The 13,029-nt window shown below is 34.6% G+C and overlaps 1 protein-coding gene across 1 annotated transcript; it reads right to left on the bottom strand.

The window, feature by feature from the left end:
* Positions 1-3,441: 3,441 nt before the first annotated feature.
* Positions 3,442-4,590, bottom strand: LOC100367564 (somatostatin receptor type 5-like). The gene has a single exon (XM_002732749.3). It carries the CDS (start codon positions 4,588-4,590, stop codon positions 3,499-3,501), a length of 1,092 nt encoding a protein of 363 aa, XP_002732795.3. The 3' UTR covers positions 3,442-3,498.
* Between the last annotated feature and the right edge of the window lie 8,439 nt (positions 4,591-13,029).

Genomic DNA, 13,029 nt, shown 5'->3' with positions numbered 1-13,029 from the left:
ATTGCAAATAAACCATACTTGAGGACACACTTGATTCACTTGTATGCAGTTCGTATTTGACCGACTGACAAGAAGGGAATGCTCTTCCTGACACAAAAATAACACTTTTTAAAACATAAAATTTTTGATAGCAACATTGAATGGTTATTTGTCCTTACGGTTATGAGTTGTGGCAAGCACGAATTCATTGATATTTTTTTTACACTTTATAACAATTTTGAATTTTCCAACTTAAATGAGAATATGCCATTAATTAGTGATCTCAATTTACATGTATTATACATAATCACCCTGTCATGTAAACAAAGCTATAGCTAGAAAGCTTTGAATAAAGAAGTGGAAATACGTGACGACAATGAATCATTATGTTGCATGACAGTGCAGGAAATATTTTATTCGAAAACTCTTTTATCAATGCCATTTATTTGGTCCATTGCTCAGTGGAGATTACACATTGTTTTCGCATCATCGACGCCAAACCATTGTGCATTGCTATATACCATTCGATATGTGTTGATGTATTGAGCGTCCTAGGCAACAATTGATGTTATGTTAATCAATTGAAAAAAAAGATAAAGGCACCACTGATGACAAACCATACAAAACTAAACCCTAATGTATAAAAAAAAAAACATACCTACGATTGTCTCCAACGACACATCGTTCCTGGTATGACGGCGTTGTTATTTGGTACAACGGCTTTTCACGGTCTTTAAAGAAACCATATTATAATTTGCGGAGTGTAATTTAAATCACCTCGTCAATCATACTATACATCTTAATAGTGTCTGGAATTCTAATTTTAAATCACAGGATGAAATACATCGATCAATGTTAATCTTTACTAGTCAGAAACAACTATATATTGTCACGACGACTTCTAAATTTTACACTGGAACGACAAGACTAGAAAATAGCCAATACAGTGGAAATTATTGTAATTGATACGAACACTTGCGGTCGGGCGTTATCGGGACCGGGGAGGAAATGTTATTAATTACTTTACGCAACACTAACTCGACGCAGAATCTTTGTTCTATGTCAGATATTACCGTGCACTCCTTTTCTTTTGCTGAAATGATTAAGTCAGTACATGTCATACATAACCCAAAGGTCATGTGTCCCTATTGTTATCCCGAATAACGCCAATTAGACAGTTTGTAATACAAATCACTGTGAACGGAACGTCAGGCTTTTTATGGACTTAATCCATCTCATCTTGTAGACATACAAATGCCACCTCATCGGTACCCTTCAAACGAGACTTTCAGGGAAAGAATAACAATTCAAATTGCATTTAGCCTCTGGGTTTAGACACAGTATAATCTGTTCATTACATGTCCCGGATATTATGATACAGGAAGTCAATAACACAAACTCGCAAGCCAGTATCAACTTTGTCAGTCAATATTGTCATTTATCGACGATCACGTCGACATGTATTGATCAAAACGACACTGTTATGGTGAATTATAAAGTACAATAAAACCCAACGAATTGTATAGTAAATAAGCGATACATCATTTCCCAACGTATTCTTCGGAAACTATTGGTGGATCTCCCTTATGGCCTCCCCTGTCTAAGAAATATCAAAAGATCGACTAAAGTATAAGACGATTCAACAATCGATAGTGTGACTCGTATCCTAGCAACACAATATTATAGATTCACATTATTATTACTAATTCTAATAACGTGATCTGACAAAAAAAAAAAAGATACAATAAATTGAAAGCGAACAACAAACAAGAAAGGAATAACAAATAAATGTTTTTCAGAAAATAAAAATAAAATGTGTCAATTTCATCTTGCCAAATCCTTTAAAAATTAATATTACATGTAGTATTTTTTCACGTATTGTGTTTGTTTATAACATAAACAATAATCGGAGTTGTCTATGTATGTTAGTCTATTTAGCACATGTTATTATATCTTTCGGTTACAATGAAAAATAGATTGGTGCTAATATTTAGTTTCTTTAGTACTTCTAGAAGGGGTGTGTGAATACGCATGTTAACTTCAGATCTTGTGTATGTGATGAATTAAAACCCCGTGTTGCGGGTTTATATATTCACTGTCGTTTTTAATGAACGTCCACTGAGTAACGTAAATCATTGGGTGACTGTTTTGTTTAATAAACAACATTATCAGCCTAGTTACATTACAAATAGACACAGTCCAATTACCACTTGCTGTCTTTTGCAGCATGACTTGTTCCAGCCTTGTCCTTAAGCAAGTTGATCTCTTCCATGAAGGCCAATCACAAAGATAACATCGACACATTATATACTCCGCGGGGACTGTTGCTTTCCTGGGCATATTACCAGTAATCCTTCGCAGTATTTATTGTATCTCACTGCCACTCTATGTATATTTAGGTATAATTAATACGTGTTTATTCATCAAAAAAAGTAATACAAAGCGTAAATTTACAATACGTTCAAATATCATGATGCGTCAATTAATTTTAAATCAGTAAATCATCCCACTCAGTTTATTAGGATGTCATGCACACAGTGTAGTCATTGTAAAATAAAAACACAAAAATAATCGCATATATTTGATATACGTATCAATCAATACTTGATGAAAACTGATTTTAATAACGACGGAACGTTTTTCAATAACACTGTGTTATAATAACAAGTGGTTTAATAGATTCGTTTATCTCGCACCTTTTAACTGCTAACCTGTTTACGTATTCACATATTGCATATGCACCATAAGCTGAATTGTTCACTGACCTGACTTAAAAAAGCACATTTTACATTTATTATTAAAAACTAAAGGCAGAGAATAATATCCATCGCAGAGAAATGAATATATTGCGTGATAAAACAGGCTACGCAGAACGATACACAATCCGATTAATAACAATTCCCAAGGCAGCTCAGAAGATCTGAAAATGCTATAATACTGTCACAAAAATACTGCGCGAATAAACATACCGTTGCTTTGTGTTGGCACATATTTAAAATTGCGGAGATTTATGCGTTTTAATTCTAATCTTTCTACCTCATTTGAGTTGTATTTCACCTATTTTATCAAAGTGTTTTTGTTTTATTCGAATCGTACTTTATCTGCATCGAAAGATGTAATTTGACGTGATACCGAATACGTAATCACGTCTTTGGATATACATAATTGAGTAGCTGCATGCAATATTATATTATTCAAAACTAGAATAATACATGACATCATAGATGGAATAGCAACAACATCGATGAAAGTCGTCCACATGTGACAATGACGTGCATATCGTTCATTACTGGCGCTGCAGGTGTTTCTGACATGAGCGATCACGTTTCATTCAGCAGGCGTGACACGTGTAACCAATATGCGATGGTAAACATCACTGCGTGCTGCTGTAGTATAATTCAAGTGTTTCCTTGCAGGCAATACGTGTTGTTACCGCAACAATTCCTAGTTACATACCTCAGTTGTAATGTAATGTAAATAACATTAAACCATGTTCATAACGTGTCTAGAAACGACTTATTACAACCGGTCAATGTGAGGATCTTGATTAAAAACCGTTACTGTCACAGAAGGCTTGTCTGTTGTAAATTTGGATAGCTGCATATTCATATTACTTGTGCTACCATTGACGCTTCTCCCATTTATTTCAAGTTTAGGGGGTTTTCTCTGATCTTGTCCAAACAATTTTGCAACGCTGCGACGAAAGTCACTTCTTACATACGTGTAAACGATAGGGTTAAGGCAACTGTTGGTGTAACTTAAGAAGGGACTGCAAAAATATGCAATCTTAAGCGCTCTCGGTCTCGATACATGACCATGTGTTGCTACAACCATCAGTTGTGATACCCAGAAAGGTAGCCAGCATAACACGAATAGAAGAATTGCTAGAAGAATCATCACACCTACTCTACCTAATTTAAACTGGCGACGGTTACGCCTATTTCCAATTTTCAAAAAATGGATAATATTGGTGTATGCGACCAACACGACCATGAGAGGCAATGCAAAACCGAGACAAAACGAGCAAATGATAAATATACGTTTGGAAAGATTCGGACAGATGATATTGCAAACCGTCACTCCAAAAAACGACTGCGTTTTTGCATACAGCCAAAGAGGAATCGTTATAATCGCCGACAACGTCCATGTTAATAAGCAGATGAATCTTGCCTTTGTCACTGTTCTATGAGTCTTGGACCACACTGGATGGACTATTGCCAAGTATCGATCAACACTCATCGCAGTCAAGGTGAAGATGCCCGTCAACATGTTCATGCCATCTATACCCATAATCAGTCGACACAGACTGTCACCGAACACCCACTTCCTTGTAATATTAAAGTAACCAAGGAAAGGTAATCCAAGCAGAAACAAGAAATCAGTCGAGGCCAGGTTCAATATATAAGCGCCCGGTACAGTATGCATAATTTTGTACTTCACAAGTACGTATATAACGACGCCGTTACCAACGATTCCACTGATGCAGACAACTCCGTAGAAAGCAGGCATAAACAGCGTGAACATCCACGGTGGAAAGGCTCCTGAGCCCTCATTGTCAAACGTCGTGTTATCGATTACGTCAAACTCACGGAAGCTTATGTTCCACTGCATTATGGCGATTCATCTGATCCAGGTGCTGTGATCATCTACCTAGCTCTACTATGACCCTGGTAATTAGAAACAGATTATCAATTTAGCGTTTTTTTTACGTACTACACCTTCATGCGTAACATATACAGTTATTGAACATGTCATAGTAAACAATGTTCTTACCTGACCCGCTAAGGTAAATGTTTGCTAAAGTCTCGGAGTACTGTGGATCGGGTAGTTCGTTGTATGTTTGGCTGCATATATGCTGACGAAGACGGGAATGATAATCACCAATGTAGAACTACTTCATCCATTCACCCAAACATGAAAAAGATAAGTGAAGGACAAAAAAAGCTTTCGTGGAATTTAAGACGCTAGCATGGATGCAATTTCGGCGTTTCTATTTTGAGCTGTTAACAAAGACTGCAAAACACACCATGCACCTCAGTATTGGCACACGGTTAGTAAGCTATTGTCATCCGTCGACAGGTGATGTTGTAGTCGCTGGAAGCTTGTTCTTCATAGTCACAAAGTAGTACACTTAGAAAAATTAAGGACGCAGTAATTCATATAACTCGCACACAACGAGATGCAACACGAAGCAATGATTAGGATAGAGCAGTTAATATACACACAGGGTGTCGGATCACATGGTGTAGTTTATACCAATATAGGTGGATCTCTGCCGAGCACGTAAACATCTGGCATAAACCTGACAGCGATGTGTTGATGCATGAATGAAGCTGATGCTGTGCTATGCTAATGCACTGTCCTCATTATGCATATTATAATCATCCATCGTGTTTGTTATCGATCACTATTGGGGAAGCACGTGATAAAACGTCAAAATAAGTGAAATTCTTGTGTCGATCAGATCAGATTTGTTTCAATATTGTACCATATCTAATTTTTCTGATAGTACCGGCGAATACAGATAAAAGAGCGCTTTTATTCGTTATCCACAGTAACATTTTCTTGTGTGTAGTACAAAATAATGCAATTCTCGTCCAAGTTAGACTTGAAGAGACCTTGCATGAATAATCGAGAATTTATAATTAAAAATCGTGATTTTAAGACTACAGTATGGCCATTTTTATATTGAAATACTGATTAATGAAGGCCATTACTATATTAGTTATTTGAATAAATAATCAATAGTGAGTGAATATAACATTTTTCTGTAATGTATTTAAGATGGAATATTATTTTTTTATCGTCACTAATAATTTAGAATAATCTTTTCCATACTGGTACCTATATGGCAACAATACTGATATTATTTTGTAATACAGTAATCGGATTAGTCATCGTAAACAAATTTCATTTTCTCCTACCCGGTTATTCAATTTTTTACATGCACCGAAAAGAATAATATCAAAACATAACAGCTCGAATATTATGGTGTGCATCTGTTATTGCGTCTTGTGACTTGCATTAGGACAACTCATCTTTTTAACGCGCAACTAGAATCGTGAATTAATAATGTCGAAGGCAATTGTAACATGCGTTACAATATCGACATTGTGAAATTTAAATTACATATATTTCTGCGCACGCTCGGCATTAAAATCAATCACTTGTGGATATCAGACACAACCTTCCGGCTTTCCGAGTGTTTGGCAATATATTATATTATTCAGTGGCTGAGTAATGTGTGTTTGTAATCACATTAGACACACATGTGTCCGCCCGCCCCATCTTTATTTTTCACTTTTATTAAACTTTATTCGCATGAGTGTAGTGCATAGCACATTGGAATGTATCATGCATGTATGTACCTTTAGTGGAGCTTGTGATATCTTAAATCCTTTAAATATGGTCCTGACAAGATGTTAGTCAAGTAGTTCAATCTGTTGTTTGGTCTGTTATTTCAAATCACCATCTGTCTTAATATTGAAGACAGGACCGTCCAGGAGTTCAACGAAACAGCTGTAGTATGGGAGAGGTGCTAGTTGTTTAAAAAAAGTAATCACATCTTGTAGAGTAACCGAAGGGCTGAGTTTTGCAGTACGTCGAAATTGCAATTTATATGGACCTTTTTATCTGAAGAAACTATACGATCGTTCTACATCGTAACCTCGAACATAAGTGTGCGTCAAATATGTGTTTTCATTACGATCGAAATAAATGTGCCCATTAGACTCATTTAAACGTTATTTAAAGATGGTTTGCGTCAACACACAATCACCCTAAATGTATAAATAATGTATCCGATGGACATGTAATATAGCAAGTTGTCATGGTTATATTTTTCTGCATTAAATAAATATCTTCAAATTTAATTTACTAGGATGGTTGCCGCTGGAAGGGAACGGCGATAGGATTTTATTTCTAAACCACCCTGAATTAATCACAACGGCAAAGCATGGGTCTCGAAATAAAGTAGATTTATTCATGAATACTGGAAACGTGCCGGTAAATATAAATTATGTAATTACAGTAATAAAATGTTCTGTCACATTTATTCATAATCCGGCGGCATTTTTTGCTCGTTGGATGCTACCCACACTTTTTTTTACCGCCACTGTATGTATAAATCCGACGTAAACACGGTTAAGACGAGTGTGACCTATATATGTGAAAATATATTTATCACATGAATTTTTGATTCAAGATAATTTGATGAGCTTTTTCTTGATTCCAGCAGCTTAGATATTTATGCAAAACATTCATGTTAGATATCAGTACGCCGTGTAAGCAAATATGTATATTCATACGTGACCCAACATACGGACAATCAGTTCGAAGTTATCAGTTGTGGACTTATTTATGCACAACATTCAGATATCAATACGCCGTGTAAGCAAATACGTCTATTCATGCGTGACCCAACATACGGACAATCAGAGTCGAAGATATCAAGTGATCAGTTGTGGACATATTTCAACGATGATTGGTAATAGTTGCATACGATTATATCCACGGCAATCAACTTGCTATATTTGGTACGTGCACGTAATTATTGATGGTCGTTGATTCCTGATTGAAGATTGATATGTGCTGTCACGTCCCACGTCTATTTGGGATAAGCCTGACGAATGCATAACTAACTAAACCATTTTTTTTTCAGTAATACAGCATCAATTATTTTGATCAACCATATACACTTGTTTTGGTAAATAAATAGTTTGAAATATAAAGTAGTAGGTGATATATACAACACCACTGTCGTGTATATTTACCGTACTTATATTCTACGAATCTAAGAAACCAAGGCAACAAGATAAACAATAGGCAAGTTTAAAGGGCATATTCCTAATTTCATATGAATTCAATAACAAGACCGCATCACTTTTGTTCGAGCATCGTGTTGACGCTGGAAAAGTAGTTTAGTCAGTGACGTATAACGGGGCGAATGCAAACAGAACTCATATACTGTTATTATATTACACTGTTATCATATTGCTATGCTCGTAAGAGGAATGTTATATTGATGTATAATCGCGGGACTAGGAATTCATCAATTTTGTGAAAAGCATCAGCTATATTCATGCATCAACTACTCTCTGTCAGGTTTATGCTAAAAATGCAAATGATCGCTAAGATCTCGCTTAAAGAGAGGGCCGCGAGACTTGTTTTTGCCTCCAAAATACTTTTTTTTCGTCACCACCTGTTATCGCGTTCGATGTTCCAAATAGCATGATTACACAAGCAGGATTACAGTGAACGCAATGACAAGAAGAATGAAACAGTATTGGAGAGAGGTAATACGATTCTCGTGAATCTCGTTTTTAACGAGACCTCAGTGGCCATTATAGTCTAATAAGCTATATTGGAGCTATTGTAAGCATTTCATTTCTATCAATATGAATATATTATAGTACGTTTCTGGATAGTCTCGAACTTAAATTTATTAGCTGTACATTTTTTTAAATTTCATTTTAATGTTGCAAATACAGTATTGGTATATTTTATTTTATACTTCCTTTCAGTGATCGGTGCGTGGGACTACATTTTATTCGTTAAATGACACACACAGTCATGTATCATATTAACATATAACATGTGGAGTGACAGTTATAATTAAAAATGGAGAAGCAGTCGGTTATTCCTATCACATGTATCGTGTCTTATTATCACAATCACTTTCGTGGTAAGCTACATAATGAATGCCAATTCCTGAAGATGCATTATAAAATAGGTAATGTTTTTTAATGAAATAACATGCTTGTATACGATACAATATATCATAATTGTGTATTAACATTGTTCTATGGAATTTTCCTGAATATTCAAAAAAAAAAATCAAAATTACATAGATAAATATGAGTCTGTTCACTCTATGGCGATTTCCTCAATGTGCTGATTAGAAAATACTGATTTGCATCAGTTTATTCATAATACTACTGTAAGTAAGTAGATGTCAGGTTGTCTAGATTACTTTAACCCCCTTGAACATAGAGTCAACCTTTGTCAACATGCTGTAATAAATAAAATATGATGTGTATGTCCATTATTGTCATCATTATTATTACAAGTTCAAGGGTCAATAATTTATCAATAAAGCACAAATACCTGTGCACATGAGATTTAGTGCTAGTAATGACATGTGGCAACAAAACGACTCCCAGGTGACGTCGAATGGCGTAAATCCGGGTATTTAGTGTCACGTGATTGTATTAGTTAGTTTTAATGTAAGTAAAACATTTTTTTTAGCACTTCGTCGCATCTTTGAGAAAGTTAGTTAATAAGAAAGTTTACAATTTATGTTTTCCAAGCTTTCCCTACAACTGCAAGAACACTTAAATTTAAAAACAAAACACAAAGACATTTTACAATATCACCATCAGGATATAATCTAATTTTATGCAAATTAGGCACTATTATTATTATGCTTGAATTGAAATTAATAATCAATTGAAGTCTGCACGGGTTTCAATAAAGTCTTTTGAGTGATTTTTTTGAGATACTCGTGCAAAAAATGACGAATCATAATTTAAATTATACAATCACTGGTTTCAACAAATAAATAAATTCGATGTACCAAGTTTGAATGTTGACACTTTCACTGACAATGTGATTTTCTATTTGCAAAAATTTTGAAAGTATAGAATTGGTTCATGTCATGCAACTAAACTTTCTTGGCTGGAATTTTTTTTTCCAAATTCAAGACAAATTTATATCGTTTCGAAGTTTATTCCGAATTACGGACGCGTACAATCTCTCCAAGGCTTTTTTATTAAAATGCTAGTAGATATCTAGACATACTAATTGGCCTCTACTGATGATTGCTCAGCTTAATATGCCACTACATAATGAATGCACTCCCAAACGCCCACATTTGCTCAACAATAGTCTGCAAATTACTACTCCCTTCCTTCAATAATCAAAAATAGAAATTGCCGTCCACGCTACTCCCATAACTACATACACGATTATTTTCAATGAATGCTGCTATGAAGTAATATTTCTTGCGTTAATTTTGAACTTAAAATCATCAAAATCGAGCATTTCCTTCAATTCCGGAAACCGGATTTAGGTCGTTCGTAGAATAATTAATGTTATTTGAACTTAGTACATACGTTACTTATAATGGTACGTTTGTGAATGTTTATTTGTTATCAGATTTAAAATTGTCAATTGTCAACATTGTGCTTCAGAAATACCTCAAGGTCAGGACTATAAATATAAATTGTTACTATAATTATAACTTAGTTTCATTTAACAGTAACAAACAACTACAACTGTCGGTACACCGTTGTTGCCGTATCGAAGTGACTGAACTAGCAGAACTAAAATAATTACAGTTGCATGCATTTCATGCGAACGTTAGGATTTTATATTTCACATCGAACAAGTGAAAATGTTCGATGTGATGAAATTTAGATAATAAATGGTTGTTCGGGTAATACATATTTTAAATAACTAATAGCTCACATTGTGGTGGCGTTTGTATTCGCTGAGAGTGGGTGCATGTGTATGTATGTTATAAACATGGCTAAAAAGGAGCCACTGGCTGGTAATATAACAAATCCTGTGTCTTGCTTCAGGTAAAGAGCCTGTCAAGCTCATGCTAAGATCGTGTAGATGGTGCCAATATTGATGTCAGTATACTTCGAAACTCTATCATAGTATCCTTTGAAATATATGGGTTTGTCACTGATTTACCCTTCTGCGAATTTACTGTATTTTTCAGAACTGCGTTTTGCCATAAAACTAATGTTGCACTGAAGATAAACTAATACAAACAGGAATATTACTAACTCTACTGGAATATTACTGGAATATAAATAATAGAATAGAAATAACATTGTCTGAATTAACATCAGCACACAATGAGTTTAACAAAAATGTTATGTTACGAATATATAAATACAGCTGCACCTAATGATTGGTTTATTGTTTGGCTCACATTGGTTTTATGAAAGTTGGCCAAAAAGATTTGTCATATAACATTCATAAAACCAATGTGAGACAAACAATGGACCAATCATTAGGTGCAGCTGTATTTAAATATTCGGAAAATTGAGTCAAGATAAAGAAAGCTTTTTGATTAAAGTGCAGAGAGTAAAATAAAAAAAAAAAAGAATTAATAAAGCCTGTCCCAAGGTGACATCAGTACAAGCATATGGAGCTCACCACCTAGGGGCGAGATTTTTCTAAGACAAATACAATACCAGCAAAGCACAATGCAGAAGCAAATCCCTCCGCTTTTCTAATGGACTAATAATGGGTACCAACTAATCATACAGACGAAAGTACCTATAGAAATTACAAAAATAAAATAATCCAGAATATATATGAACTGTACATGGTGACCCTTTATTCAGTTAACATTTTGCAGAATAATACACAAGTGCGTTAATAAACATTAATCATAATAGAAGAGTTCTCATTTTTATTCCAGCAAACTATAACCAGATAATGTCATTCGAGTAATCCTGAATATAGAGTGAATATTTTTTTGGCAAAATTGCAACTGCATGATTTCCGGGCTACATCAATCAACCATGCATATTGAACAGTAGTTAGCTCAAGTGAAATGCTGCTATTATGTAGCTAACATGTGACCACAACAAATGGTGAATTAGTCTCAATTCACCTGGGTACATTCTTAGGTACAATATTCTAAACCTGAAATATGAAAATCAGATTACTTTCGACCATATCATCTATGATCGTGACTTTGTTTTGTTTTTATATAGTTGTTAAGGGGTATCATCACATTACATTGACAGATTAGCATCAGATACGTTGACATCGTAGCCATAAGTCATAGCAGTACAAAGTTGACAAACCTAGAAATTGTCTTTCTTTGTATGGAAAGCTTAACTGAGTACGGAACTGTCGATGGGTGGTTGATTGCAGACAGGTACGAGTAAAGAAAAAGATGAAAAGTCATTATTTTTTTTGATTACTACATTATTTGAGAAAGGCTTTTATGTCAGAGAATTTCTCGTGTATCACATTATATGATTACGCTGAGTAGATGAATACACGATGGCGGCTTTTAGCCTACAAGTTCTGCTCATAGAAAAACATTAGACACAAATTATCTTGGTGTGTACAGTTATGGGAGTGACAACAAAATCCCCGAGGTTTTGGCAATAGATAATCCGAACCCGTATGGCCTAGATTACAAAACACAATTATATCATCACAAATAATAAAAGTATTTTTTGTTTATTTTGTTTTCTTGTTTCTAATTCCCCAAGGATAATCATTACCTGCAGAATGTATCCAATATATGGCGTTGTTTCAGGCTGTGTCACAATATATTCCTCCTGTGTTGTGTGTGGCAGTTAGTCTATCATTCCAAGAATCTGAATTTGTTTTTAATTTTAATATAACTACTAATTTGACTTCGATATATATATATATATATATATATATATATATATATATATATATATATATATATATATATATATATATATATATACGGGATGTGAACACGGCATCAGACACAGATAAAACACGGAAAAAGCAATAAAATGACGTAAGCATTATTTGGCACGTGTAATGTCATGTTAGACTAGCACTGTCAGTACCGAACTAACTAATATCAGAAAGCTATACAAAGATATAACAGATGTACAATATGCAACAAACAAAAAACATTATTCAGTGTCCGTCACTTGTACGTCAACGCAATTTATTGAAATCTTACCGGCTTAATTACCGTTTTCAATAAAGAAAATGTATTGTGCATATTTATTGGACCAATATTTCGTACTTAATCGCAATTTCGCAAAGAGGATTAAAATGTGGACTAAATGTCAGCGAATGAGTCATCTTACTATTATTATATATACTATCACGTATCACGTGGGTGCATTTATCTGTTTCTTTTCAGGGACGGAGCGTGTTCTCAACGCACTGATGAGTCAATAGACACGATGACTACACGTTCACTAACATGATGGCGTTAAACTCTGCCTTGTAGTTTCATTTAATTTATTATTCACGATCCATACGGGTAGAAATCTAAATATTGTCCAATCAGGTCAGGCGTTTTAT

This window comes from Saccoglossus kowalevskii, chromosome 13, assembly GCF_978046115.1.
Source record: "Saccoglossus kowalevskii chromosome 13, keSacKowa6.1, whole genome shotgun sequence".
Taxonomy (NCBI): Eukaryota; Metazoa; Hemichordata; class Enteropneusta; family Harrimaniidae; genus Saccoglossus; species Saccoglossus kowalevskii.
Note: the sequence above shows the minus strand (reverse complement) of the source record. Positions and strands in the feature narration are given on the sequence as shown.